This window comes from Pseudophryne corroboree, chromosome 2, assembly GCF_028390025.1.
Source record: "Pseudophryne corroboree isolate aPseCor3 chromosome 2, aPseCor3.hap2, whole genome shotgun sequence".
Taxonomy (NCBI): Eukaryota; Metazoa; Chordata; class Amphibia; order Anura; family Myobatrachidae; genus Pseudophryne; species Pseudophryne corroboree.
Genome location: NC_086445.1, coordinates 967,732,313 through 967,755,041, shown reverse-complemented (window position 1 = coordinate 967,755,041; position 22,729 = coordinate 967,732,313). Strand labels below are relative to the sequence as shown.

General features: G+C 43.9%; 1 protein-coding gene across 5 annotated transcripts in view; it reads left to right on the top strand.

The window, feature by feature from the left end:
- C2H21orf91 (chromosome 2 C21orf91 homolog) overlaps positions 1 to 17,801 on the top strand; it is a 43,289-nt gene extending 25,488 nt beyond the window's left edge. For all 5 annotated transcript variants that reach the window (XM_063956361.1, XM_063956364.1, XM_063956365.1 and 2 more), the window contains 3 exons: positions 14,019 to 14,549; positions 16,882 to 16,944; positions 17,527 to 17,801. In XM_063956361.1, the coding sequence (XP_063812431.1) occupies positions 14,019 to 14,549; positions 16,882 to 16,944; positions 17,527 to 17,693 (761 nt within the window). In that variant the 3' untranslated portion in view covers positions 17,694 to 17,801. The remainder of the gene's footprint in view (positions 1 to 14,018; positions 14,550 to 16,881; positions 16,945 to 17,526) is intronic.
- The last annotated feature ends 4,928 nt before the right edge of the window (positions 17,802 to 22,729 follow it).

Below are 22,729 nucleotides of genomic sequence, written 5' to 3'. Positions count from 1 at the left end.
CTTTTTATATAGGTATTTATAAAAACTCCAGGTGGGCCCCCTCCTCTCCACGGTGCAGTAGGCTCCAACATTGTGCACACGCACAGGTCTCTGGAAGCATGGCGCCCGTCATGTTCCAGGAGACTAATTTCACTACTGCGCACGTGCGGCAGCCTACTTGGCTGTAATTATTGACACGGCTGCTGCGCCCGAGGCAGGACTCCAGAAAGGGAAATATTAAAACATGGATGCGGTGTGGGGCCACATCTGATCCCCCCCCCCCAACTAACCCGCTAGACACCTAAAAGATGAGTAATAAGCATACATAGGGGGAGATGAATCAAGCCTTGTAGAGATATGAAGTGGAGAAGTTCCCCAAATCAACCAATCACCTTGTACAGTAACTAATGTAATATCTGGCACAGGGGCATATGTATTAAAACTTGTAGAGAGATAAAGTACGAACCAGGGTTGCTGTAACAGAGGAGGGGGCCCATGTGCACCTCCGGGTGGGCCCCCTCCTCTGCACAGCGCAGTAGTCTCCGGCAATATGCCGGAGTGTACTGCAGGTCTCCGGAAACATGGTGCCCGCCATGTTCCGGAGACCTTTTTTGCTATTGCACGTGGCAGCCATTTTAGCTGCGCTTTTTGCTGCGAGAGCGGCGCTTGGCGCTGGAGTTCGTTAAGGTGAGTATTGGAATATGGGTGCGGGGTTGGCGGGGCCCCCCTGGATCCAGAGGCTCATGTGCACCGCACACATTGCACCCATTATAGAAATGCCAGTGGTACCAACCAATCTGCTCCTAACTGTCATTTTTGAAACACGGCCTGTAACATGGCAGCTAGGAGGTGGTTAGTACTTTATCACTCTCCACTTTATCTCTCTGCAAGCTTTGATTCATATGCCCCACAGTCTTTTTGAAATGACAGAAACTGATTTGTTACTTTGAGCAACTGCTCCAGTTTACCTCTCTCCAAGGCTTGACTCATCCTGCCTAAAGCCTGCTAAGGGGCTGATGTGAACTTTAAACAGTAAAGACACCAATTGGTCCCATTTTGTCTTGTTGGCAGAGCGCTTTTGCTGAACATTATATTTATAAAGCACAATCCATTTCATAGTGGTAACCAGGAGCCTGTGCCTCTAGTCTGCACACATTCAGAAGCGGTGTGTGTACTCTTGTGCTGTAGTATGCATCTGCATCTGGGAGTCTTTTTGCCTATTTGGCAATTGTTCAATCAGGCGGCAGCGGTGTGTAAGTGTCTGGCAGCAGGAGTCCTTCTCTACTACGTTGGAGAAGGGGTCAAATATGCGGAATCTACAAAACACAAAAAAAAATACAAAATGTATTTATTTTTAATAATCAAAGCTTTAGGAGTTGTGCGATTGTAGGGCAGTGACGGCTGCTCTGGGACTTCCTTCACTGGATTAATGTCACTTGACAGAGCGGAAAGACTAAAATCTTGCCTAACCACTTGCCTAACAAGACCATGCACAAACACAATAGAGGTTAAGCAAGCAACCAGGCCCCATATGTTGGTGAAAATGACGGAGATGGCTTTGCACTCAGAAGTTTCTCTCTGAGGCGTTTTTATTTATTTTTAAATGCATGCGGTGTATCCATGTATTTGGATGCCTATGTATGTCTGTTTTTTTACTAATTTACTCTCAAGGTCCTGATTCCAATTTGCACGGTATTGCACAATGATGCGGCTCTGCAATACCGTAGAACTAAAATACAAATGCATCCAGAGGTGCCTGTAGGAATGCGTCCTGCATGCATCTGCAATCCGAGTGCTGCGTCCAAAGACATGGGAGGAATCTCCATCGCATCGGAACTGGGTCCAAGAAGCCTGCGCCCGACGGCGACCCTGGTCTTGGCACACCCACAAAACTGGTGCTACACGTCTCCGTTCTGTAGAACGGTCCCAGACGCTGCCTCCCAAATGCAACAGCATGAGTGAAAAGGGGAAGGGGGGGGGGGGGGGGCGCTGTGAGTGATTACCCATGACCTGGTCTGCACACCATCTAATTTGTACATAAGCCAGGGCCCTGCTCGTGGGAGCTTACATTTATGTAAACTGGGAATTTCTTAAATAAATAACCTCACAGGGGTATCTGCTAAACTTAAAATAATCATTGCTTTCTCTCCGACACATTAATCACAAGATCGTATATTCAGCTTTTATGTTACCGTTATATCGTTTAGATATTTACATGGTGGGCTATGGTATGTGCAATCATTTATTATAGCCTTGGCGTTACTGCACCGCACTTCTGCTGCTACATGCTGCTGAACACTGTAACTGGTTCTGTTTAGCTTAATCCTCCATTCAGGTTATTGGTTTTATGCCACTTTTGGCTCCCTCCTCATGGATTCTGCTCGGTAACGAGTATGTTGCTTAGCGACACAACGCATCATTATTTGCATGACATCATTATTTGCTAAATTAACAAAAATAAAAAAGTTTGAGCACTAGAGCAATTAGCTTTGTCTTTAGTGAGTCACATGCCCCTATATTTTGTCCCATCATGGTCCTCGGTTCTCCTGGGATTGCCCCTGCTACCTGGAGCTGGGCCATGCAATTTCTGGCAAGACATCTACCGTAGTGTGTGTAGGTTTCATGCCTATTCAATAAGCCAGACCAGAATGAGGATAACAATGAAGCTCCTGATCCCACTACAGGCATCCACTGCATTCACCTCGGCAGTCTGTCTTGATTGATTTAATCCATGGTCGTATTGAGTGGCTCCGCACTTCTGTCCATGTCATAAGCAGGGGCAAGCACAGGATTTTCCAGGGAGAGGGGGGGGGGGGGGTTTCCAGATGTTTGTCAGAGGCAAATGCAGGATTTGAAGGTGGGAAAGGGTGGGTTCCACACACGCATACATACACATACGTATATAGAACACCAACATATGCACACATACAGTATACAAACATACCTACATACAGTGTACACACGAACACATATACACAAACAAACACATAAACACCTATAGACACACACATAAACACATAAGAACACTTACATATGTGATCCCGTGACGTTATGCCTCATGCTGGTGCTGTAGCTGGGTCAGATGGTATCCGGACTCCAGGTCGACGACAAAAAGGTCGACACACCTTAGATCAATGCCAATTGGTCGACACACCTTAGGTTGACATGGACAAAAGGTCGACAGGAACAAGGTCGACATGGAAAAAGGTCGACATGAGTTTTTCACGATTTTTTTTCTTTTTTTGAACCTTTTCATACTTAACGATCCACGTGGACTACGATTGGAACGGTAATCTGTGCCGAGCGAAGCTGTAGCGGAGCGAAGGCACCATGCCCGAAGCATGGCGAGCGGACGCGGTGCACTAATTGGGGTTCCCGGTCACTCTACGAAGAAAATGACACAAAAAAAACATAAACTCATGTCGACCTTTTTCCATGTCGACCTTGTTCCTGTCGACCTTTTGTCCATGTCGACCTTAGGTGTGTCGACCAATTGGCGTCGACCTAAAGTGTGTCGACCTTTTTGTTAACCCTGAGTCCCAGACCCGGGTCAGATGTACTAACACCGCGCATTACAAACATGGAGTTTAGAGGGGTACTACTAGAGGCAGGCAGAGAGAGTTGGCCCAAAACCCCTGGAAGAGCGGACCGCACGGACAGGCAGTCGGTGTGCAGTCAGTCACCGTGTAGGAGCCGCATGCTGCAATACATACGGGCACACTGAGCAGCAGCGGAGAAATGGAGATGCAGGTGTATGAGCAGCAGCTCCCACTCGCTGAAAGATGCTGTAGGTAGACTTTTCTTGCAAGGGCTCCCTGCAGCTGCGAACGTAGTCGCGGCTTTTCTTGAGACGGAGACACAGCTGTCTTTGTTTCTAAAAAGCAAATTCAGTCCATCTGGGGGGTTTCTGTGCAACCAGAAACCCACCCCTGTGTGCGCTACTGCATAAGCAATACAGTTTGGCCCTTGGAATGGTTTTGGTTCCAGCAGAGGGGCCATGTCTTATTTTCACATGAGGCAGTGTATAACCTGCAGGGCCATTATCCAGTAATGAACCCTAATTTTATTTTTATTTTAAAGAAAAAAAATGCACAGCATTGCTCAAGATCATCGGTACCATAATCAATATCCTTCCAGAATATAAAAACAATTATACCAATCACAGCTAGTGTTATATATATCATAAACTGTTTAACAATAGAAAATATTAAATAGAATTCACTGTAATATCTAATGACCTACTGTAAAGTGCCAGTCCAGAAATACAGTAACCATATAATGATATATATAGAGAGAGATACATTAGCGTTTGCCCGCGGCTTCACTCGTGTTGATGTCTGTTATTGCTCAACGGAATTAATTTTGCAAAGACGGTAGTGCCATCTAATATTGTGATTGTATATTTGATATTGTACACATTGATCACAACATTTCTTTGTAAAAACATTTGAAGTTTTTCCTTCAAGGATTAACACAAAAAGATGCTTGGGGCTACTAACTACTGAGCAAGACACATAAAGCTGCCCATGGGAGAAGCAGCTGGTCCTGATATCTGCACCCAGAGCTTTTTTTCAGGGTGTGTAATATGTGTATATTATAATAGTCATTTTGAACTTGAGGAGCCCGCACACTGCATGCGCCGAGTGTCCAGAGTCTGGTTTTTCCTTTATTGCTCCTCTCCAGTGGCGTAACTACTGCCCCCGCAGCCCTCGCGGTGGCTTGGGGGCGAGGGGCTGCGGGGGCGCCACTGACTTAGAACAGATTGACATGCGGACGAGCATCCGCATGTCAATCTGCAGGTCTCCTTCCCAGGGGTGTATCTAGGGGTCTGAGCACCCCTGGCAAAGTAGGGGACTGGCGCCCCCCCCCCCCCCCCACACACACACACACACACATATTTGAAATAGGGGCGCAGCCACGCAATACTTACTGTCGTCAGATATATATTTCTAAAGACAAAGATGAAAGGAAAATGCACTCATAGTGCAAATTATATTTATTATTATAAAAGCAATATTACAATATTTCAGGATAGGCCAACAGTATTAGTAAGTCTCGTACCATGAATACCCACACTGTGGGCTGGTTACCACATGATAAAATACAATACAAAAGGCAAGATTTTTTCATGTGGTAACCAGCCCACAGTGGGGGTATTCATGGTACAAGACTGGTATGCAAGGAGGGCACCCTGGCACCGGCAGCTAATCGTATTTTCGCTGAGTGCAGAACATCCACACAAAAAAAAAAAAATTTTTTCTACATATATATATATATATATATATATATATATATATATATATATAAAATATATATATATATATATATATATATATATATATATATATATACACATACACATAAAATTGAGCGGCACTCTCAGGACTTTAACAAAGAACGGGTCCTCAGCCCATCATAAGTTTGCAACGTTTCGGTAATTTTATTTCAACCGTCGTCAGGCACGGTTGAAATAAAATTACCGAAACGTTGCAAACTTATGATGGGCTGAGGACCCGTTCTTTGTTAAAGTCCTGAGAGTGCCGCTCAATTTTATGTGTTTATACAGTGGATAACTCTGCAAGAGAAGGCACCAGGTATTATATTCATTTAATCAGGAGTGCCGACCACTTGGACATATATTATATTATATTATATTATATTATACACAGTGGTCAAAGTGGAAATTTTGAAGTGGGGGTATGGAAAAGTTAAGGACGCGTCACCCAAAAGGGGACATGTCCAGTGTAGTAGAACCCCTTATACTATCTAGTACTGGTGCCCCTTTCACCTTATAGCACACGGTACGAGTTGAAATTCACATTATAGCACACGGTACGAGCCGAAATTCACATTATAGCCCACTGAATGAGCTGAAATTGTGACAGCAGGGACAGCCAGAGTGACAGCAGGGACAGGTAGAGAGAGTGACAACAGGGAGAGAGAGAGTGATGACAGGGAGAGAGAGTGACAGCAGGGAGAGAGAGAGTGACGACAATGACAGCAGGGAGAGTGAGAGTGACGACAGTGACAGCAGGGAGAGTGACGACAGTGACAGCAGGGAGAGAGTGACAGCAGGGACAGGGACAACAGGGAGAGAGGGTGACAGCAGGGGACCATTACCTGACTGTGGTCGGCGGAGGCACCCATGGGCAGCGGTGGTGAAGTCCCTCTGACCGCCATTTGTTGCAGGTGGCGGCTGGTGGCGGTGAGCGGTGGGCGGAGGTGAGCTAGTACAGCGCTCTACACAGCCACCGAGCAGGGACGGGAGTACCATGTGCAGCAGGATGGCCACTTCCCTCGCCTCCTGCTGCACTTTAATTTCCGGGTCAGTGGAAGAAGTGGCGGTATACCATACCGCCGTATACCACCCCACTTCGACCACTGTATGTATGTATGTATGTATGTATGTATATATATATCTATCACACACATACACACATATACACACACATATATATATATATATATATATATATATAATACACACGTGTGTGTGTGTATACATACATACATACATACATACATACATACACACATACACATTTGTTGTTTTTTATTATTTTTTCTCTCCTGTCTTCCCCCACTCCCCTCCAGGCAGTTGCTCACCTACAGTGCTGCACAGCAGGCAGCAGCGGCGGCATCCACTGTTCCTGATGCCGGTGTACGTCCAACACTGCACCGCACTACAATCAAAAAGCTCTGCAAAAACTACAGCTCCCAGCAGCCTTTGCAGCCGGGAGCTCTCAGCACGAAGGGCTGCTGGGAGCTGTAGTTTCTACACATGTTCTTGATTGTAGTGCAGTGCAAGTGCCGGACACCAGCATCAAGAACAGGGGCTGCTGCTGCTGTTGTCACTAACTTCACTGCGGGTGAGGAGAGGTTGGGGAGCGGAAGGGGGGGGGGGGGGGGCGTGCGCGGCGGCAGACAGGTGATCCCGCAGCCTCTGCAAAGTGAATCTACCCCATGGCCTCGGATGGCACCGCTGGGCGGCGCCCCTCCTTGGCTGGCGCCCCTGGCGAGTGCCATCCCGGCCAATGGGTAGATACGCCCCTGCTCCTTCCCTCCGCCGCTGTAAGGAGGGACACGGAGCGCACAGCGCACGCCCCCCTGTGTCCCTCCCTGGCTCTCCGGCTGTCTAATACAGGAAGTGCCGTTCGTGAGCTCTGATTGGCTCACGAACCGGCACTTCCTTTATTAGACAGCCGGAAAGCCAGGAGAGACACGGGGACGCGCGCTGTGCGCTCCGTGTCCCTCCAACACAAAGGAGGGGGAGGGGAGCAGGCACTGTGGGGGACTATCTGGCACTTGGGGCATATACCTGGCACTGTGGGGGACTATCTGGCACTGGGGGCATATACCTGGCACTGTGAGGGAATATCTGGCACTGGGGGCATATACCTGGCACTATGGGGGACTATCTGGCACTGGGGGCATATACCTGGCACTGTGGGGGAATATCTGGCACTGGGGGCATATACCTGGCACTGTGGGGGACTATCTGGCACTGGGGGCATATACCTGGCACTGTGGGGGACTATCTGGCACTGGGGGCATATACCTGGCACTGTGGGGGACTATCTGGCACTGGGGGCATATACCTGGCACTGTGGGGGACTATCTGGCACTGGGGGCATATACCTGGCACTGTGGGGGACTATCTGGCACTGGGGGCATATACCTGGCACTGTGGGGGACTATCTGGCACTGGGGGCATATACCTGGCACTGTGGGGGACTATCTGGCACTGGGGGCATATACCTGGCACTGTGGGGGAATATGTGGGGGAATATCTGGCACTGGGGGGAGCAGGCACTGAGGGGGCATATGTGGCACTGTGGGGGAATACCTGGCACTGTGGGCATATACCTGGCACTGTGGGGGAATATGTGGCACTGGGAGCACAGCCCTAGCAACAAGCACTACCCCCTAGCAACGAGCATGACACCCAGTGCATGAAACCCCTGGCAACGAGCATGACACCCAGTGCATGAAACCCCTGGCAACGAGCATGACACCCTGAGCATGAAAACCCCTGGCACCGTGCATGGAACAAAGAGCATGAAACCCCTGGCAACGAGCAGGTAATTTAAAAGTAATTAGAAGCCTTACTGTAGAACTTAATGTGTAATGGGCATTACGGTGTGTGGCATAATGTATCACGGACATTGCGGTGTGTGTCATAATGTGTCAGGCATTACGGTGTGTTGTATACTATATCACGGGCATTGTGGTATAATGTCTCGGGGTCATTGCGGTGTGGCATAATGTATAACGGGCATTGCGGTATGTGTCATACTGTGTCACAGATACGGTGTGTAGCATAATGTATAACGGGCATTGTGATTCCTGTCATAATGTGTCGGGGGCATTACGGTGTGTGGCATAATGTGTCGGGGGCATTACGGTGTGTGGCATAATGTGTCGGGGGCATTACAGTGTGTGCATATTGTGTCATGTGCATTGTTGTGTGTGGCCTAATAGCTAAGGCCATTGCAGTATGTGGAATAATGTATACTGGGCATTACTATAAGGAGGAAAAATGACAAATAATGTAAGGGGCATGAATCAGGATTATTTTTCTTTCCTGTGGTGGCTAACGTCTGGGCATGCAGGTTGCAAAACTGGGGTATAAGGTAGTCTCTTCCTGCAATGCCACGCCCCTTTACGCGAAGCCACGCCCATTCCAATGAAGCCACACCCCTTTTTGGCGGCGCGCGCATATTTCTCCCTTTACTAGTGCCAATTATGGGGGGTATGGGGTTAGGGGGGCGCCGAAGAATTTTTTGGCTTGGGGGAGAAAAATTTCTAGTTACGCCACTGCTCCTCTCCCTGATGTCACATCGAGATCATACCAACCTCTGTTTCTTTCCAGGTCACTGAGCTATACAATAGTGAAAAAACGCCATCCAAATTCATCCCGTAGTTTTTGCGTGATGCTGGAACGGACAGATAGAAATATTAAGATTTTGTTTTTCAAATTTTTTTTTTTTTTTGTCTTCATAGTTCATAAACTGTCCTTAGAAGTATATTTCTCAAAAAAAAGTTGTGTATGTGTAAAATAAATATATATATGTGTAACATATATATATATATATATATATATATATATATATATATACGTGCGTGTCACTCTCTCTCTCTCTCTCTCTCTCTCTCTCTCTCTCTCTCTCTCTCTCTCTCTCTCCCCTTTTATGTAGCAGGAGAATACTCTGTAGCACTTTGCAATATATCTTTAGGATTACTGTACATTAAGAAGCATGACTGATATTTCATTTTTACTGTACGTAAATAGAGGCTGAAACGTTTCCAATAACAAGCCGTCAGTCTTTGTGTGGTCCTGTATAGTATAGCGAGGGGCATATGTAAAGTTTTGGATGTGTCCCTTTTAGGTGCTGTTCAGCTGGGGGGCGAAGGCGGGCGAGCTGTCGGCTGCTCTGCAGCCCTCGTCCATTGCCCACATAAGGATTGCGTGAGCCCCTGGTATAATATTTTAGCAATATGCTCTGAGCTGAAGATGCACATTTCATGCCCGCGGCTTAACTCCAAACACAGAGGAGAAATTGCTTCCTTTTTTTTTTTTTCCCTCTCCATCCCTCCTTCTCTTTCCAATTTAGCACATAAGTGTATATCCCAGCTGACTGGTTTAGTCAGGAATCTGCCAGCTGTTTGTCTATTTAAAAAGTACAGTTCCACAGTGTTAAGGCTTATATCTGGGTAACACTTTACATTTAATCCGTATCTCAGAAACTAGATCCATCCTTTGAATATATCGACCCAATTACAGCATTAAAGGAGTCTTCCGTGATCGGGTGACTTAAATATACTGCCTTACTGTACATCCACCCCTCCTGCAGTATTTAAAACAATTGGGAAAAGTTTTCTTTTTATATAGCTACAAAAAAAAAAAAAAAATGTCACTCCAGTGTCTTGAGTACGAATGTTACCTACCTAGAAAATACAACAATGTTAAAATGTATTTGGGCTACAATTTGGATACACCGTAGTATTCATTCTGGATGCTTGAGTGACCTAATTTTACTTTCTATTCCTCCTTGTCAGACGTTTCATGTCCTCCGTCCCTGCTGTCAAGAATTTGAGCTCTTTTGCAAAATCAGCTAATAAGCATGAAATTAAATCAATCCTATATCCTATCTCATTTCTGCAGTCCTACCTGCTTTTTGAACACCACTTGTTAAGAGGAAACTCTTTAAAAAAAAATGTGAATATTTGAGAGTCTTAAGTCCCAAACGCAACGCTTTTTGTTTGCAAGTGGTGATTCACGGAGAGAGAGGGGTGGGGGGGGGTGGGTAAACATTTTAGCTTATAACCTTCCTGAAGAATAAGATACTCTTTCACCAGAGCCTAAATTTGAAGTTTCCCATATATAAAATTAATCAAGGTTGTTGATTAGGAATTTGAGCAGTATGACTCCAGATGTCCAGGTAAGATTTTTGGCATTTAAAGAGGTAGAACTGTCGGACAAGATTTTATAGGGCATAAAAGCACTGTGTAATGGTAAATATGGAAGATCGCATCAGCCTCTCATGTAGTTTCAGTTCATTGAAGTTAAATTGCGGTACCTGCGTTACCAGATTCGTCACAGTGTGAAATGTAAAACCTATATATATATATACAAGATCTATAATGGTAAAGTGTTGAACACCCACAAACCAGAAGCGCTATTAATAAACTGAACTAATTGCTAAAGTTGGCAGGATGCTGATCTGATCAAACCTTCTCAGATCTCGAGTTTGCCAGTAAGTGCACTCAGCAGATGACTGCTATCTGATAATGCATATGGTTTTCCTGCTAGCAGAACCACAAGTACAGATGTGTCCTCTTACATCTTTGCTTCGTGCGCTACAAGTCGCGTTACACAACACGTGAGTGCCTTATGACTTGGTAGCGCAGAGCATCTCTCTTGCATTTTCTGTGAAAATGCGTCTTAGACGCAAAGTAATGTAATAGGATGCACAAGCAGCTTCTGCGGATTAAAATGATATGTAGCATGCCTATATTCTGTGTGTGACTGCGACTGTATTTGCATACAAAATTCTATGCTACAGTGTTTTCACGGAAAACACTAACATGGCATTTCGGATGCAGATAGAGCTGCACAATATAGGCATGCTGCATATCATTTTAATCATTTTAATCGGCAAAAGCTACTTGTGTGTTCTATTACATTACTTTGCGTCTAGGATGCTTTTTTGCAGAAAAAGACGCTGGGCACTCCAGAATCCTGCCATGGCAAGGCGTGACTTCAAGGGCTGTTTAGCAAGAGGATACACACAGTAAACGCACTTGATCATTGTGCTGCCGTTGGATGTATATGTGTGACCAGGACATATCCCACGTGACTGCTTGGTTATTCAGCTAGTAATACATGTGCCATTTATTTGTGTGATATTGTGGTATAGTCTGAGGCTGTAGTAGTAGTAGTATTTACATTCTGTCTTTTAGTTATTAATTGCCTAATTTCATGGTCGGTAGCATGGTGTTAATTGCTTCAGGAATTGCCAGTTAGACCGATCCATAGTCTGATGTGTCAGACTGTGCCTACTCTAGTTACATAATTTCCCATCCTCCTCCTGACCCCAGGCCAACATCACTGTGTGATTATATCATACAGCCCATCAAGAACCTTTGTAATCTGGTGGACCATTATGCAATAGATAACACCTACCCCTGTGTATCAATCCCTATTTCCCCATAGATCATAAGCCTGCGATCGGGGCCCTCCTACCCCTATTTATGACTGGTTATTACCCAGTGTTGTTTTAGCACTGTTGTTTCCAATTGTAAAGTGCAACGGAATATGCTGTGCTCATACCTCCCAACATGACCCTCTCCAGGAGGGACACCGTGCTCTGCTCCTGGACTTTTCCCATCATCTGTGATTACCAGCACCTGTGTTGAACAGGTTAATGGATAATAAATGTGTTTCAGCACAGGTGCTGGCAATCATTCATTAAGAGGGAAGTTCAGGAGCAGAGCATTCTATCCCTCCTGGAGAGGGTCATGTTGGGAGGTATGTGTGCTATATAAGAAACTTTAAGTAAATCTACCTCATAATTGGAGATGTATAAAGCTTTCTTAATAGTGAAATGGCTCATAGCAACCAGTTCCTACCTATCATATTACAGAATGCAATTGATAGATGCTAGCTAGAAGCTGGTGGGTAACTTCTGCACTCTTTAGAAGACTGATACCTCTCCCCTGTATGCAGTGGATTGGTGTTTGGATTCTGTAATAAATAAAACATCTTACATTTTATTCAGCAATGGTTTCCGCAGGCTGGGCTCATGTCACGTTCGCAAATATCGGCCTGGGCGCGGGTACAGAGTTGTATACAAGTCGGCTACACGTGTGTGAAATATGCACAACTTTTCATCACCCGTACTTAGGGGCGGCATGTGTGCTGCAAAGTTGTGCAAGGTACGCTCTGCAAACGGGCATGCATTAAGTCTGCATCAGCCAGCCAATATGGGGCCTAATACAGACCTGATTGTAGCAGCAAATTTGTTAGCATATGGGCAATACCATGTGCAGGGGGGGGGGGGGGGGGGGGGGCAGATATAACATGTGCAGAAAGAGTTAGGTGGGTTACAAGTTTCTGTGCAGGGTAAATACTGGCTGCTTTATTCTTACACTGCAGTTTTGATTTCAGTTTCAACACACCCCACCCAAATCTAACTCTCTCTGCACATGTTATATCTACCGCCCCCCCCTGCAGTGCAGATGGGTGTTCATTCCGAGTTGATCGCTAGCTACATTTGTTCGCAGCGCAGCGATCAGGCTAAAAAACTGCAGTTCTGCGTATGCGGCGCAATACGCACGCGCGACGTACGGGCACAATGAACGATGTAGTTTTGCACAGGCTCTAGCAATGCATTTCAGTCGCACTGGTTGCCACAGTGTGATTGACATGAAGTGGGTGTTTTTGGGTGGCAACGGACCATTTTCAGGGAGTGTGTGGAAAAACGCAGGCGTGGCTGGGCGGGTGTTTGACATCAAATCCGGAACTGAATAGTCTGAAGTGATCGCAAGCGCTGAGTAGGTTTTGAGCTACTCTGATACTACACACAAATTTTTTGTAGCCTCTCTGCGATACAACCGTTCGCACTTCTGCTAAGCTAAAATACACTCCCAGAGGGCGGCGGCTTAGCGTTTGCACAGCTGCTAAAAACTGCTAGCGAGCGATCAACTCTGAATGACCCCCAGGGTTTTGCCCTTCTGCTAACAAAGTTGCTGCTACGATCAGGTCTGAATTAGGCCCATGGTCTGGATCAACTGATCAATGGTTTATTCACTGTTAACGCAGTTTAATGTCCTGGTGTTTGTGTCTACACTATTCTACCTCATTCTTATGTTTCTTATTCCGAAAAAATCAAAAGACCCATAAACTCCCAAATGCACAGGTATATCTTGGTTTAAATTATTGGGGTTACCATGGTATGGATGGATATAAAGTACCAACCAATCGGCTTGCAGCATGTCAGTTAGGAGCCGATTGGCTGGTACTTTCTCTGTACACTATGGGCCTAATGCAGTGTTGATCGCAGCAGCAAATTTGTTAGCAGTTGGGCAATACCATGTGCACTGCGGGGGGGGGGGGGCAGATGTAACATGTGCAGAGTTAGATTTGGGTGGGGTATGTTCAAACTGAAATCTAAATTGCGGTGTCAAAATAGCGCAGCCAGTATTTACCCTGCACAGAAACAATATAACCCGCCCGAATCTAACTCTCTCTGCACATGCTATATCACCCCCCCCCCCCTGCAGTGCACATGGGGGGTCATTCCGACCCATTCGCTCGCTGCTGGTTGTCTCAGCAGTGCGAACGGGTCGGTTCTGCACCAGCGCGGCGGCCGCCGCAATGCGCACGCGCGTCGTTACAGAAATAACATGCCTAGCAAATGCTAATGATGTGGGGTTTTTTTTGTTATTTCTTTGTTACACTGGTGAATGAGGAAACCAGAAATGATTTTGATTACGCTTTTGAGCTCTTAATTATTTTGCTCATTTCTGTGTTTTAGGCATCGCAAGGTCAGATCTTCTGCACACCAGATCTTTGCGAGGGCACAAGGATTGTTTTGAGAAATATCACCAAATTGCAAACCAGGACTGTCCTCGGTCTAAGTTAGCCAAGAGTCCCTATGAGGAAGTCAAAACTGTTTTAACTAAAAAAATAAACTGGATTGTTCAATATGCACAAAATAAAGATTTATACTCTGATTCAGACTGTTCCAAACCCTCTCAGCACAAGCTTTATAAATTCAGACATCTAAATGACCGAAGTCTGCATCCCCAGAATGATCTGCAGGTTCCCAAATACTCTGAGAAGTGGCTGAATGCCGGAGCTTGCGGCATATCCGCATGTGGACAAGGAATCTTAGATCAAGGCGACGCCAGAGATTTCAACATGAGTGTGCTAGAGAACGCTAACAACGCATTTTGCCGTAGCCATTTGTGGCCTAATGGATGCAAAGAACATGAAGCAGGTATCTCAAACCTTCAGTCTGAAGCTAATGTTCAGAGAAATCACCAGCATTACAGTAAGGAGGAAGGTATGTTGTTAGTGTGTGTATTTTATTACTCCTATAGCAGTGTTGTTCTCATGGAGTAATAAGTGTATTACAAAGTGCACAGCTCAGTTTAAATGCCTGTAATATACAGTCACTGTAGCTATGCAGTCTCCCTCTGTAGTATTCCCCCAATGCTGCACAAACTTAGTGCTGAGGACATCCCAAGGTCACATCTGCTGTGATGCCTTACAGCCTTCATTAACCGCCTTAAGATGTTTGCTTTGTCAAAATGCTTCCTCATGATTGACAGTAAGACAAATAGACAGTGACTGAGTAGGTACACAGACGATTGGCTGAAAGTTAAGACTGTAATAAATAGTACATTACTGTTTAATTTATGCGTGTTAAATAGGATATTGTATGCCATCTAGGAAAGGGCATTAATCAATGCAATGGCTGGGTAACAGCTCTGTTTTAAATAATTGATTGCTGTTACAATTGGAGACCTTTTGTTGTCTGAAATATTTAGCTAGTGCCTTTTTTTTTTTTTTTTTCTCCCCAAAAAACGTAAAAAAATGTAGGCTAAATTTTGGTTTCCTTTCATTATAGGAGGTCCCAAACATATTTAAACTTAAAATAAAGTCCTAGCATACCAGTGTCCAGATGCTCCCTAGTAACAATACCTCTCTGTTTCACCTCCCCCCTTCTCCACACGGTGGCAATAGATCATCCAGAGGCATCATTACCTCTCAACCTATGTCCATAGGTGCAGATAAATAATTATTCCCCTCCCCCCTTGTTGCAATAAACTGCCATTGTCTATAGAAAACCCAAACCCCAAAGGCCTTCTGTCCTTCTTGTAGCTAAAGTTGCCCCTTCAGTGGCACTAACTTCTGTCCCGGTCATGCAGGGAGGAGGGTTTCACGGGTTACTGCAGGAATAACACTAATAGTGCTCAGGGGAGAGCTGAAGTTCCCCTCTGTGCTCTTTTGTAATAGGGCATGCACTCCAAAGAGCCATTTGCACAGCATTCTGGGGTGCAAAATCAGCAGTGATGTTGGCGGTCACAGACCCGGGTGGTCGGACAGAGGAAATCCGTTCTGCACCGGTATGGAATACCAATTTAAACCCCAGTGTAATGGAGCAGAATGTCATGGTTAGGACGGAATCCTGTCAGGAAAAGTGTAATCATGCACCCGTAACAATTATCTAAGTTGTTGCTCTGGTATCTAAATTGCATCTGTGTATCTAAAGTTACCAAATTTATTTAACCTGGCAGTTTTTACTGTACCTTCCGGACCTACCTGTCCTGTTGGAGAAATGAACCTACTCTGTAATACAGTCATGCGCTGAGACTTTGTGGGAGATCAAATGGCTCAGACATTGGGAGGAGCCCTCACAAGTCACCAGTGATACGTGATTCACTTGATGGGAAGACCAGTCCTGCCTCGCAGTGTGCATTCTCTGCTCATTACCTGTTAACATGGTGGTAACCAGTGGCGGCTCCAGAGGGGGTGCAGCAGCGCAGTCCAAATTTCAAATAGGGGAGCCACACCTACTGCCACCAACTGGCATCCCAAACTGACTCACAGGGAGTTGGTGTGGCTCCCCAACCTCTACAACGGTCATTGGTGGTAACAGACTTTCAAGTTGTAACTTGAACGTGAACTGGTCCTCTTGACTGTGTATTTGATTAAGGGAATTTCATAACAAACTTGCCTGTTCTGGTTCCCTAACTTTTAACATGTACCCATAGTCTACCAATAGTAGAGATAGACATTTTGTGGACTGAGCCAATGACCATAAGAATACAGTATTGGTGATCTCAGTTGTCCCTAGTGAGTTGATAGTCTTTCATATTTAGTCAGTTTACAAAATGGCTGATCCCTCTGTGTGTGGTTGATGTATACACTTTTAACCAGGCCTGGCCAACCTGGTTCCCTCCAGTTGTTGTGAAATTACACACCCCAGCATGCCCAATTTTTGCTTTCCCTAATAGCAAACTGTGGCAGGGCATGTTGGGATTTGTAGTGCCACAACAGCTGGAGAGCCACAGGTTGGCCAGGCCTGACTGTAACCTTTGAAAATAAACCCACCAAATAATATTTATATCAAATGCCAGAAGTGAGATGTATCAAGCTTTGGAGAAAGAGAGGCACAACCAATCCGCTCCTATCATTTACCAAATCTAGCCTGTAACATGACAGTGAGGAGCTGATTGGTTGGTACTTTACTAACCCATTGAATGAACCATATTGTAAATTGTGACTGGGTCCCTGTGTGCCACTCTGTTACCATTTGGTTTTATATTTTGAATAACTCAGGTTGTCATGGCAGCAGTAATTTATTTATTTATTTTTACCACCACTTCTAGTGAGTTTGATGAGCAGAGAAGAACTGGGATGTTTAAATGAACACCTACAACGGCAAATACAGGGTAAGTCTCAATATCAAATGACTGGCATATTCTCTGGAGATGGTAGGCTTCAACCTCGTATACATTGTCTGTCTGTGAATAAACTATATAGTGAGTGAAAGACCAGGGTAGCCGTTTTTATTTTATTTTTTATTTTTGAAATATTGCTTTAAGGAATTACTTGGCATTAAATCAATATGTCAACTAGGGCTGCACAACACTACAATGCTTTGTGCAGTAATCTGAGTTGCTGGATAAGTATAGGTTACAGTAAAGCTTGACGGTATTAGAGCCTTATTTTTAGATTCCACTTTACAAACTAGAATAGCTTTACCGGCATTAAGTGGAATATTTAACTAAGAAGAGCCGTTTTTATGAAGCCGACAGATATTCACAAAAAAATAATGCTTCATAGCCTCTGTTCATAAGGTAGCCTTATTAATTAAGTTTGGATCCTCTTTGTGAAAATGCAAGAGAAATTCTCAGTCGGTAATGAGAAAAGAAACGTGCAATGTTTTTTAAAAATTTTATGTAAATGGCAGGAAGTTTGCGATTTGTCAAAGTACGTGTTAATTTTCATTCCTTTTCATTTGTCTGCCTTAGATGTGTTTGAAGATCTCAGTTGCGTCTTGCAGGAAAAGGACGCACTGACCTCTGAACTCCATGTACGACACGTTGCCATAGAACAGCTACTTAAAAACTACTCAAAGCTGCCGTGTATCCAGACGGGACGGGCCAGATTGAAAGGGAATATTGCTATCAATAACTAGTACATGAGAACTTCTCCAGTCTGCAAAGGGAATCACCTGACCAGCCTCGAGCAATAACACATACACCTGTCTTGCTTCATGAATCAGATGTGATACTCCAAAACTTCATTGGTCTGCCTTTCACGTTTCAAGTTTGTACTATACCTGGTCTGGTGTGTGTGTGGCTGGGTCATGTGGAAGTTCCTTACATGGTAGGAGGAAAACCTAAAGAACAAATCAGAGGTGTCCTCAGGTGGTGAGGGCAGTTCCTTTCTCATTACTGCTACTGATGAAAGTTGTCTTGTGGATCTACCTTGTAAACAAAGAACAAGAACTTGCCAAATCCTGTACAAAGAGGCAATAACTCCACTCTGTTGGTCCTTGAGCAAATGTAAAAGATCTTTTTACATTTCAAAACTGGTCAGTATTGTGACAAACCATGCAGCAAAGGTGCCTATTTAGCAAAGATTTTGGACTTCATTTGTCACGCACTCCAATATCTTTGATATTTTTTAGACGTTAAGGTGTTTAAAGTTTATCTTGTTCTTCCAAAAAGCAGCCACTGTCTATATAAACTTTGAAAAAAAAACTTTTTATAGACTGAACTGTTTTTGTTTTAGGAGTTTTTCTTCTCAAGAAAAGTTCAAACAAAACAAGTTACTGTTGCTCGAAACACTTAAAGTTGTATTGCTATAAACTTTTTCATGTTTACAGGTTTAGACTTTATATGACTGTTTGTTTTTTTGTTTGTTTTTTACAAAGAAATATTTTGGATACTTTTTAATAATTCTATAAAAAAAAAAAAGCTTCACTGATGTTTACGGCTTTGCACATTATTATTATGTCTGATCAAGGATATATGTTGGCAAGTTATTTTTCAGCAACTTGTCTCAAATGTATGTATTTAATTTTTCTTGTGTGTTTTATGTTTTTTTTTTTTTTTTTCCCTTCTATGCACTAGTGAAGCAAAAGTTGTTCTTTAGGAAGCTATAGCATTAAGGTCTTCATTATATATTTAATTTGTTTGCCTTTTCTGGTAAGTGTATTAATACTTCACATACAGGGGAGAAAGTCACTTGAATCGAACACGTATTTTGGGTGTATAAGGGCAAGTGGGCCGTTATCTTACTTGTACTAGTATGTGCGTCCAATTGCAGGTCAATATTTCTGTCTTTTTCTACAATGAAAGAAAAAGATGCACAGAGATAATATTTTTAAGTATTGGTGCTATATTAATAAATTGTGATGAGTCCATCATAATATTATAGAAGTATATGTTGCTATGCAATACCTAAAAGATCAAGGCAGAGACTGCTAAATACGGTATTAGCGGAAGTGGGGAAGGGGGTGTTATTTTTTGTAAATCTTTTACCATTTATATTGTGAAATAGCTATTGGTGTAATTTTATGTTCCAGCAGTCAAAAGGTAAACACATGGTTTTGTGTCCTGTATAATGTAGTAAGGCTGCAACTGCTTAGTTCACTGAATCTGTCAGTGAAGAGACGTTAAAACAAAAATGTTTACAGGGTACGTACTTAATTTTGGCACAATTACTATCTAATTTAACAAGATGAGGGAAAATGAATGTGATTGTAAAATGTGCAAAACTTGGGTACTCACCTGTACATTTGTTCGACTAGTGTTTCGATTTTCAACCCATAGGCAGTGCCGTAAATAGACATTTTAGCGCTGTGCACAAGAAACAGCATATGCGCCCCACCCTCCCCCCAATATCATATACAAAACAGGGGCAGTGCACACCATAGGCGCGCAAAAAAAAATACCAATTCATATTGCGCTGTACAGAAGTCTCCATTATTCCATTTATGCTGCACAGTAGCGCCCCTTTTACACAGTACGGCAGGCAGAGTCCCCCTTTTACACAGTACGGCAGGCAGAGTCCCCTTCGGGTGTTACAGTGCAGCTGCAGGCAGCAATGCCAGAACCCACCCCATCCCAACTGCCGGAGCTTATAGTGCAGCACAGACACCCACACCCCCTTCCACGGAGGTTATACTGACTTGTGGGCAAACATCCCTCCCCCTGATGGGAGGATAAGCTGAGCCACAGTCAGTACTGCCTGATCCCCCCCCTACCCCCACCCCACCCCTGCTGCTGACGCCGGAATACACAGTGAGCCGCATGGGCTGCAATGCCCGATTTCCCCCTCCCTATCACCCCTGGCCGCCGGATTTACATTGAGCGCCGACAGCTCCCTATCCTTCAGGACAGTGAGCCCGCGGCTCTCTCTATTCTGAGGGGAAGGGGTTATCCAGCTGCATTCACTCACTAACTCTGGTGGGGGGATCGGGCATTATAGTCTGCGTGGCTCACAGTCTACTCCGGTGGGGAGGGTTCGGGCAGAATTGTCCAAGACTCGGTTAAACTTCCCGTCAGGGGAAGGGGATGTCTGGGCTGCACTATAAGCTCCGACAGTGGGGATGGGATGGGATCGGGCACTATAACACCGGATCTATGGGTGTTGCCGGCAGTACTGCGCCCAGAGTGCATATGTGATGTGTGCAAGGCACCGCCTGCGCACACCTAGTTACGGCCCTGCTTGTAAGCGATATCTTACGTGTGTGTACGCACCTTGGTTCATGTTTTATTGGAAGAAAACAGGTGGAATCTGAAGGTTTTATGTGCAGTTCAATATTCATCAGATGTAATGGTACAATATCTGACACAGAGCGATATGTACTATGCATCCTGCCATTTATTTGGTACATACCGGCGTTAGTGACACCGGCATGCACTCAGGAAATAGCACAGGACTCTCCACTTGTTCTTGTCAATGTGTGAGGGCCCCGGGGGCAACCGTCCCTGTTACCCCCCCCCCCCCCCCCCACACACACACAAATCCAACCCTACCATCTTTTTTTACTGCAGAAGTGGGCTTATAAATGCAAATACTTGCATTTACAGATACTGTGGTTACCATGGAATTAGAAAGCTTATGACAAGTCATATCTGAACCTTAACTACAACGAGTATTCTACAGAGCTGCATTTCTACCTTTGTTACATTTTACTAATTTACTCTTTCCACTCCTTGGAGCTCCGGGATTCCAACATTATGGGGGCGTGAAGCTATGACTGTAGGGAGTAGCAGGAAGACCAATCAGACGCAGAGTATAAAAGTGGCAGACTTAAATGTTTTGCAACGATCTTTCCTGAACATTTTATTTGTGGTTTTAAATGTGTGCTCTTAGAATTTGACTTAACACTGCCCCGAAATATGGACATACTGACTATCCCTACTGAGCAAAAAAGTGTGAATATATCCTTCCTTTTAACATGTATTTTACATAAAAAAAAAAAAATATGCATTCATGTAAAATTAACGCTGATGACCTAAAATATTGACTTGTTTTAAACCTTAGATTTTTGAGTTTTTTACGTTTTGGCCTTTTTTTTTTTTTTCCTTTTTCTTTTTTTTTTATCAAGATATCAATGTTAGTACATTTATAGAATTGACAGATATTTTCATCACTGCCAAAGTAAAACAGTTAATGTAAACTGTTGGTACTTTTTTTTTTTTTTTTTTTTATTACTGTATGTTGAAGTACAGAATTTATTTTTGTTTCTTTGACTATATTTAACTTTTTTTTTTACTATTTATAATTAAGAAGATGCAGACATAATTCAAATGCGGTGTATTAAAGACAAGATTTCCTTTAAGTGTGTGAAGCACATGGTATGGTAGGGAGAGTGTCTTAATGCATTTTTCTTTGGGTAAGATCCTTACACTGGTAAAGCTGTGCTTTTTAGAAAGCAATTTGACTTAAGCTTTTTTTACACTTTTTTAAATGAAAAATATTATTTCTATTTTAAGTTGCTGTTTTTCTCAAAACTTAAGATTTTTTTGTTATGTTGTAATGTATGCTTTTCTTCATTTTGTAATAAAACAATTTTAAGAAGTGTACAAGGTTGGATTTATTTAATTATTGTTTTACTGGTTCGGTGTTTCAGAAATTTATCTAGTTACGAGAAAGCAGGATACTTTGTACTGGGATACAGTTCTTGGGTCGACACAATAGGTCTACCACTATTGGTCGACATGCATTAGGACGACATGGCAAATGTCGACAGAAAAAAAGGGTCGACATGAGTTTGTTTTTTTTTTAAAAAAAAATCTCAATTCTTTTTAACTTTTTCATACTTTCCGATCCACGTGGACTATGTATGGGTTTGGGGAGTGGTACCCCCCGGGTCTGGTGGGGCTGGGCCACCTTGGGGTAGCATGCCATATTATTTATTTAGCACTTATGTAACACTCCTATTTTTTCACTAATATTACTCTTTTGAGTATTTTATTAACACCCTTATTTTTGTGGCACTTTCTAACCCATAGCTTCTGCTTCTTTCTTAACACATATTAACACTTTAGTATTTCAATGGTGTGCTGCCCTGGGGTGGTCGGGCCTGAGCCGACTTTGTGGGGTCCAAGCCCTGGACCTATGCTTAGTTAGGGACCTCCAGTAATAGAGCAGCCGTGAAGTGGCCTGGAGGCTTATCATATCTTTTGCAAAACATATGTAACGAAGAGCTCTAAATTTCCTATTATTACATAGTATATAGTTCTTCTTACTAACAGCCAGCAGAGTGCGTGGGAAAAATCCCTTTTGTATTTCTTGTCTAGAGTAACCCCCTCCCGCAGCACCTGGGTATTGTTACCAGCTTGATTAGAGCAGTTTTCCACTATTTATTGCAGTATGTATGGGAATAGTAACCCAGCAGAGCGCAGCAAGGCACCTTGCCCGAAGCATCGCGAGCAAAGCCGTGCACTAGTTGGGGTTCCCAGTCCCTTTACGAAGAAGACGACACCAAAACAAAATGTCAACCTTTTTCCATTTCAACCTTTTCCACGTCGACCAATAGTGGTCGACCGAATGAGTGTCGACCTAAATAGGGTCGACCCAACAAACACATTCCCTTTGTACTATACCAAAAACTATACCAAAAAAGTCCTAGATAGCCAGATGTCCTGCACATAAAAGGAAGATTGTGGTGTTAGTAATATCTGTTCAGCTGTCAGACGGAAAGTATATGTGACC